This window comes from Bufo bufo, chromosome 6 (genome assembly GCF_905171765.1).
Source record: "Bufo bufo chromosome 6, aBufBuf1.1, whole genome shotgun sequence".
NCBI classification, from domain to species: domain Eukaryota; kingdom Metazoa; phylum Chordata; class Amphibia; order Anura; family Bufonidae; genus Bufo; species Bufo bufo.
Window position 1 is genome coordinate 299,035,476 of NC_053394.1, and position 8,606 is coordinate 299,044,081.

The 8,606-nt window shown below is 44.9% G+C and overlaps 1 protein-coding gene across 1 annotated transcript in view; it reads left to right on the forward strand.

Moving 5' to 3' along the window:
* LOC121005690 (collagen alpha-1(XV) chain-like) overlaps nt 1-4,609 on the forward strand; it is a 68,884-nt gene extending 64,275 nt beyond the window's left edge. The window contains exon 17 of the mRNA XM_040438464.1: nt 3,820-4,609. Coding sequence (XP_040294398.1) covers nt 3,820-4,030 — 211 coding nt within the window. The 3' untranslated portion in view covers nt 4,031-4,609. The remainder of the gene's footprint in view (nt 1-3,819) is intronic.
* Nucleotides 4,610-8,606: the final 3,997 nt, after the last annotated feature.

Consider the following 8,606-nt stretch of genomic DNA (forward strand, 5'->3'; position numbering starts at 1 on the left):
TTCCCACCAACAAGGTAACAGCCTTACTCCAAGCCCAAACTCCCAGGTCCCAACACACAGACTGACAGAGCTCCACTGTCAGAGAGGAGTAATCCACTCACAGCTGACACTGCTGGCTGGGTTTTTTATAGGCCAGTCAAGACCCAGCCTGGAACGTGGGGAGTAGTCACCCACCCATCACTTTAGCTATTCCCAGTAAGAGCCGCCGCGGATCAGCTATACAGCCATACTAAAATAGCAAAGTGTCAATCAGCATTAGCTGCCGCTGACACCTGAAAATACCGGCTCTTACTTCACCGAGGCCAGGAACCTCGGTGACACATACCTTCCATCAACGACAGACCCTTGCGCCTTCCTACACCCGCTAGATGCCGTGGTGCCTAATCACCCGCAGCATCTATGGGGTTAATCCGCTCTGCCATACTTGAGTGAGGACGAGGTGGACGTTGCTCCAGAAAAGTGCCAAGAAGCTTAAAAAGTCGCAAATTATAGTACACATGTCATGCGCCATAATCGGTGACTTTTTTACATTAGTATAGTGGCATAAAACGATTAGTAAATGTCCTCCATTGTGTCTTTGTGACCAAAAATCAGGGTGCATGACTTGCAGAAACACGGAGCATCCTTGGCATCACTGTTCTGATTGCTGGGAGAGTTCAGACCCCCATGATCAGTATTGATGGCCTACAATAGCGCTCAGCAACCTTCGGCAGGGGTATAGCTATAGGGGATGCAGAGGTAGCAGTCGCTACCGGGCCCAGGAGTCTGAGGGAGTCCAAAGACTCCTGTGCCGCTTAAGAAGACACCGGTATTATACATGCTGGTCAAGTCACTCCTCTGGCTGAAGAGAAGGGGTTAGGTCAAAAATTTTGTACGGGGGGTAGGTGTTGCCGTTTCAATTTTTGCCTCAGGCACCTTAAAGGCTATGTGCTTCCCTGCCCCTGGCCACAAAGCACTGAGGTAAGGGGCCCATGAGCCTTTAGCTATGCCACTGCCTTCGGCACTTCAGCTGCTGTGAAACTACAACTCCCAGCATGCACATTTACTCAGCTGTTCTTGTAACTCCCATAGATGTGAAATGAGGATTCTGGGAGTTATAGGGTGGGCCCCAGAATCAGTTCTTCGAGTGGGCCCTAGGAACCCCAGTCCAGCAATGACCCCAGGCACCAGGTGAATTCACTTGGTTTCTGGAGCTCCTGCACTCAATTGCATCTGACAGCTCCAGCGGAAGAAGGGAACGATTGGTTCCCTGTCCCTCCATTCTAGGAGCTTCTCTGCAACGTAGATGATGTCATCGCACCACCTGCGACGTTACACCAGAGCAGACCTGCCAGAAGAGGCCTGCCTGCGTCGCTGCATAATCATCGCGGGACCCCTCTGGGACATGTTAGTTGAGACTGTCCTTCCCTTTTCTGTTCATGTGCCCAAAAACTGACCCCTGGCCCTAATACTGATCCAAACTGTAATATTGACCCCTTACCCTAATACTGACCCTAACTGTAATAATAACCCTAATCCTAATACTGACCCTAACTGTAATAATAACCCTAATCCTAATACTGACCCTAACCTTATTACTATTCCTAATCTGGACTCCTAACTGTAATACCAACCCTAATAATAACGGTAACCCTAATACTGACCCTATTATTAATCGTAACCCTAAGGGCTCATGCACACGACCGTATGTAGCTGTTCCGTTCCACAAAATACGGAATGCACACGGACATCATCCGTCATCCGTATTTTTTGCGGATCCAGTTTTTGCGGACCACAAAATACATACAGTCATGTGCATGAGCCCTTACTCTAATGGCTCATGCACACAAATGTATGTATTTTATGGTCCGCAAAACATGGATCCACAAAAAATACGGATGATGTCTGTGTGACATCCATATTGCATGCATTTATTTTTGTTTTGTTTTTTTGCGGATCCATTGTAACAATGCCTGTCCTTGTCTGCAACATGAACAAGAATAGGACAGAACTACGCTATAGCTGCGTTGCTGCCCAAAGGTTGCTGAGCGCTATTATAGGCCATCAATACTCATCATGGGGGTCTGAACTCTCTCACCAATTAGCACAGTGATGCCCTGTGTTTCTGCAAGTCATGCACCCTGATTTTTGGTCACACAGACACAATAGAAGATATTTACTAATTGTCTTATGCCACTATAGTGATGTAAAAAAGTCACCGATTATGGCGCATGACATATGTGTACCATAATTTGCGACTTTTTAAGCTTCTTGGCACTTTTCTGGAGCAACGTCCACCACGTCCTCACTCAAGTATGGCAGAGCAGATTAACCCTAAAGATGCTGTAGGTGATTAGTCACCACGGCATCTAGGGGGTTAAAAGGGCAGCAGAGTTGATGATATAATCATAATCCTAGTATAATTCACTCCTCAAAAAGAGGGCACCATCTATTAGACTCATAATCTTAACCTATGCATTCGGCACAATAATAAGATTTCACTGTCACAGCGCCATCTATTGGAATTGTAAGCGCCACTCCCACTACTGCTCATTTACATGAATCTGAATGTTAGTACAACGTTAAAATGAAAATTCTGCTCACCTTCTTCGTGGCTGTGACGCTCTCTGCTGTGATTGGATCGCAGCACAGCCAGGGAGAAGGAGACGCCCATTGAGAAACCCTGGCGTCTCCTTCTCCCTGTACCGATGCTCAGGATTAACATACTGAGTGGGAAAACTGCAGGGGGCACAGCGGGGCATACGAGTGGTATTTTAAAAAAACAACCAGGGTGGCAGCATCAGCGGGGGGTACCCTATAAGGAAAGGTATTTAATTAAACTAGAAAATTCCCGTAAAAGGTCCTCTTTAAACCTTATGGTAGCTGTGGAAAATTACCAGCTTCTCATTATTAGCTAGAAAGCCCCAAAAGTCTCAGAGTATTCATTACCCCTTTCCACAGAGCCATGCAAACACAGTGTAAATGAACAGGATATATATCACAACATACATATAAAATGCAGTTACACACTACCAAGCAGTGCAAGTCAGTCCAAGTTAACCCTTTAAAGTGAAATAAAGTAAGGAGTTGATGACTTTGCTAATGGGAAACAGGGGCAAATGTCCACAAATGTCTAGACTTCAAAGCACCCCTGCTCCAGGGCATTACAGTTCCAGCAGCTACCGCGTGGCGCCCACCTCACATTGTTTTCAATGGGAGGCCTTGCTGCCGTTCACGCAGCTGGCAAATTGCCAAGAAGGGACATGTCCCTTTTTGGCACAGTGTCCAGACAGATGCATCTCGAAGCATTCACTGTGGATAAACTGCAGGTGGGTCTGCGGCATTCAAAGAGAAAATCAGTGGCAAAAACCATGAAAGTTTTTGAAGTAGAAATCACAGAAGATTTGGGTTTTGCAAAATCCTCCATGTGAACCTAACAATACATGAAGGCTGTAGTCACCTGCTGACTGTTGTGCCTGTTGTAAACCCACAAAACTTTACAGGCAGTTCTTCGGTGAATGTGTGTAATTTCACATAGGGACTGGTTGACCCCCTGTTCTCATGATCAATGAGAGTCCCATCAGACCTATTCTATCACCAACTCCTTTAATGGTAATTTGTAATCTCCTTAACAAAGTCTAATTTACAATTGTATTTAAAATCCCAGATTCAGTACTTATTTCCAAGGATAAACATATTATTTTTAAAGAGGTTGTCCAACTTTTACTAAGTGATGGCCTATCCTCACGACCCCCCACGATCAGCTAGTGGTGGCTTATCCTGAGGAAAAGCTGATTAATAAGTATTCACATATAACTCACTCTCTTCTCTCACTTCCAGGCCACATAAGGCTTTCTGGCATGGCTGTAGCCAAAGGGGATCTTCTGTACGTGGCAGGAACTGCAAGGAATGGAGAAACCAAGTCAATGCACAAGGCCTTGCATCACCATTCACAAGGCACTGGCTCCAAGAAAATGATTCCTTCAGTTGTACCAAAACACTAGCTGTCCTATGTATTGAAATAGCTTTCCCATATTACTATATGTGGTGATCACCGATCCGCAGCATCCTCCCTGCCGACTGCATATTTATATTCCTATATTTATATTGTATATGTCACTACGTGGCTGTCCTGTACCACAACTCCTGGGCATTACTTCTAAAACAGTTCTCCACCGCTGTGCCCGTGATATAATGTAGATTAAGGCGCAGCGCCAGTCCAGTAATAACATAATACAGCATGTGTTCCGGACACATTGCGTAACAGACATAGGGGCTGACGCTGCCGTCTGAACTACACAGTGGCCATCTTTGTTATTTAGTCATACAAAACCATAAAACAGCTGCGCCCCTTGACAGCTCCTTGTACATGGCAGCACAGACTGCAAGACAGTCGTCAGTAATTGCTTATTCTGCGGTTCTAAAATATATTTTCACTAGCAGAAGAGAACTGAAGCAGGGAAGCCTGCAGATTACAGACTGGCTGGCAGTTTTACTGCAGTTTACAGCCTGCAACCTAAGGGCAGACAGATAAGGCTATAGATGGGCACACACAGGGGGCATTTGGTCAAGTTTCCTGAAACCAAAATCATGATTGGATTATAAAAGGACAGAAAGTATAAAGGACAAATAGGACTTCAACTCTTTTTTTTTTATTAAAGGGAGTCTGTCACCTCCATATGGCCATATACAGTGCTTACATTGCCCTATAGCACACCTATACATGAATGTAATAGTACCTTTGTCTTTGTCTTTACACTTGCAGAAGCTGGAAAAACGGAGTTTGATTGATATGCAAATGGCTGGGGCCGGGGATCAATGAAAAAAGGCAGGGCAGCCTGGGCACCAACACAGTGAACGCCGCCCCTGGGCACTTGCGAGTGCTCATTTGCATATCAATCAAAGTTCATTTTTCCAGCTTCTGCAAGTGTAAAGACAAAGGTACCATTACATTCATGCATAGGTGTGCTACAGGGCAATGTAAGCATTGTATATGGCCATATGGAGATGACAGACTCCCTTTAAAGGGGTTATTTAATACTATAAAAATGCCCCCCATATGCCGGGCCCCTCACAGTGAATATACTTATCCCGCTCCCTGCGCCGCTCCTGTTCCTGCACCGCCGCTGCAGCTTCTCCCCGTGTGTGGATGAAAACATCCTGTGTCGGGGGGAGCAGCCAATGGCAGGCGGGGTCGGGGACGAGCCTTCCTAGTATTGCGGAGAAGCTGCAGTGGCGGTTCGGGGACCAGGGGCGGAGCAGGGAGCGGGGAGCAGGGCAAATATATTTACTGTGAGGGTCCCGGGACATTTTTATAGTATTGGATAACACCTTTAACTCCTGTTTTAAGCTTTCAAAGCTGCACCAGGAAATCTGACCGTGTGGCCGTACCCCTGCCCACTTGCATGAGATGCACCACAATTATTAACAGGTGCACGTCTCTTAATAACTGAGCCGCATCTCTGCAGATCCATGCACCAGAACTGAAATCTATGCCAGCAAGGGGTATCTATGCCAGTTTCGTGGTGGAGATTGCAATAAATGTGCCAACTGCAACTACACATAGTACTTTCCTATAGTATGCACCACCCACTCCCCATCCGCAGTGGAAAAGTGGCAAGCAGGGTGCAAAATTTTGCTCAAACACAGCATGTGCCAAACTTTGTAACTTTAGGCAGACAATAGGACTAGTCTGCCCTACAAGATATGGGGCTACACGGTAATTACACATCTATGCCCCTTATACTCTTCCCCCGATGCCCCCACTGCATTTTTTGGTATTGAACTGTATTACTTTACCGATAATATAAGCAAATGACATTAATAAATCCCGCTTAACCACCCAGAATGAAGATTTAGATTTATTCTGTGATTGATTTGTGAAGATCTGTAATTACCACTTTTTGTAAAAGTTTAATAAACAATACTGAAATAGAAAATACATGATATAGCTGCCTGCTTGCTTTTTCAAAACAGATCCCCTCTAGTGTCTGAAATTACAACTTATTTCCATTACAGTGAATGGGGCTGAGCTGCCATACCAGACACAGACCACAGAGGCGCTGTTCATACCAGGCTTCTTTTTGTTTGCACCGCCATAGATTTTTTAACTGTTTACCTATTCTCTGGATAAGTTATCAGTATCTGATTGGTGGACGTCCGACATCCGGGCCCCCTTCGGATTAGCTATTTTAGAAGGCACCGGAGCTCGCATTAACGCTGCGGCCTTCTCGCAGCGCAACCTCATTACAGTAAATGGGCGGCCATACCAAGCACAGCCCCTGCACAATGTACGGCGCTGTGCATGGTTTGCTGAGAGAAGGCCGAGGCGCTACTGCGAACATCGTGCCCTCTCATACAGCTGATTGGCTGGGGTCCTGGGTGTTGGATCCTCACTGATCCAGAGGAGAAGTCATTAGAAAATCTCAGAAAACCCCTTTAAGGATACAAACTAGGAGAGATTTATCATAACTGGTGTAAAGTAAAACTGGCTTAGTTTACCATAGTAACCAATCAGATTTCACCTTTCATTTTCCAAAGGAGCTGTGAAAAATAAAAGGTGGGATCTGATTGGTTGGTATCTGATTTTACAATCTCCCCCAGTGCTTTTTAGTGGGGATTTTGGTGTGTTTTCTGCACCATAATCCATGCAACTAAAAAACACTTAGGTCTCTTTCAGACGGGTGAGATTTCCGCGTGGGTGCAATGCGTGAGGTGAACGCATTGCACCCGCACTGAATCCAGCCCCATGGGGCTGTGCACATGAACGGTGATTTTCACGCATCACTTGTGCATTGCATGAAAATCATAGCATGCTCTACTTTGTGCGTTTTTCACGCAACGCAGGCTCCATAGAAATGAATGGGGCTGCGTGAAAATCGCTAGCATCCGCAAGCAAGTGCTGATGCGGTGCGATTTTCACGCATGGTTGCTAGGAGATGATCGGGATGGGGACCCGATCATTATATTATTTTCGCTTGTAACATGGTTATAAGGGAAGATAATAGCATTCTTAATAAAGAATGCTTAGTAAATAAGGGCTGGAGGGGTTAAAAAAAATTCAAAAATTATTTAACTCACCTTAATCCACTTGTTCGCGCAGCCCGGCTTCTCTTCTGTCTTCTTCTTTGCTGTGCAGGAGGAAAATGACCTGTGGTGACGTCACTGCGATCAGCGCAGTGACGTCATCAAAGGTCCTTTACCCAGGTCCTGAAGAAAGAAGACAGAAGAGATGCCGGCTGCGCGAACAAGTGGATTAAGGTGAGTTAAATTTATTTATTTTTTTAACCCCTCCATCCCTATTTTACTAAGCATTCTGTATTAAGAATGCTATTATTTTCCCTTATAACCATGTTATAAGGGAAAATAATTACATCTACACAACCTTGAACCCAAACCTGAACTTCAGTGAAGAAGTCCTGGTCTGGGTACCACATTCAGTTTTTTAGCACACGCGTGCAAAACACATTGCACCCGTGTGTATTTTTGCTGTGCAATTACGGCAGAAATCTGAGGCTGACCCTCAGATTTCCACAGCGGTTTGCAATTTGCACTACCGCGGAAACTGCGCATAGCTACCCGCCGTGATTTCCATGCGAGAACTGGGCCAAACTGTGCCAAGAATTGACATGTCAAGTCTTTTTTGTATTAATGAGTTAAATTTCATGCATGGAAAATTTTTCCATTGAAAGCAATGCAGTTTTTTATGCGGATTTGAACCCGGAAAACATAATGCAGCAAACAAATGCAAATGTGAACATGCCCTATAGAGATTTTTAGGATTTTTTTTTCTATGGGAGTCACGTTTTTCATAGGATAGTACAATTCGCTTAAGGCTACATTCACATGAAAGTATTTTGTTTCCGTGTCTGTTCTGTTTTTTTTTTTTGTGCATAGGAGGCGGACCCATTCATTTCAATAGGTCCGCAAAAAATACAGACAGCACACCGTGTGCTATCCACATACGTATGTCCGTTCCGTAGCCCCGCAAAAAAAATAGAACATGTCCTATTCATGCCATATAGACGTCATCAGTTCTTTTGTGGACCGCAAAACACATACGGTCGTGTGAATGTAGCCTAAGGCCTCTTTCACACGAGCGTGACGGATTGGCTCCGGATGCGTTCAGGATGCATTCAGTGAAACTCGCACCATTTTGCAAGCAAGTTCAGTCAGAGATTGCGTTCAGTTGTTCAGTTTTTTCCGCGCAGGTGCAATGCGTTTTGATGCGTTTTTCACGTGCGTGATAAAAAAAATGGAAGCTTTACAAACAACATTTCTTAGCAACCATCAGTCAAAACGCATTGCATCCGCACTTGCTTCCGGATGCAATGCGTTTTTCACTGAAGCCCACTCACTTCTATGGGGCCAGGGCTGCGTGAAAAACACAGACCATACAGTCAGGTCCATAAATATTGGGACATCGACACAATTGTAACATTTTTGGCTCTATACACCACCACAATGCATTTGAAATGAAACAAACAAGATGTGCTTTAACTGCAGACTGTCAGCTTTAATTTGAGGGTATTCACATCCAAATCAGGTGAACGGTGTAGAAATTACAACAGTTTGCATATGTGCCTCCCACTTGTTAAGGGACCAAAAGTAATGGGACAAAATAATAA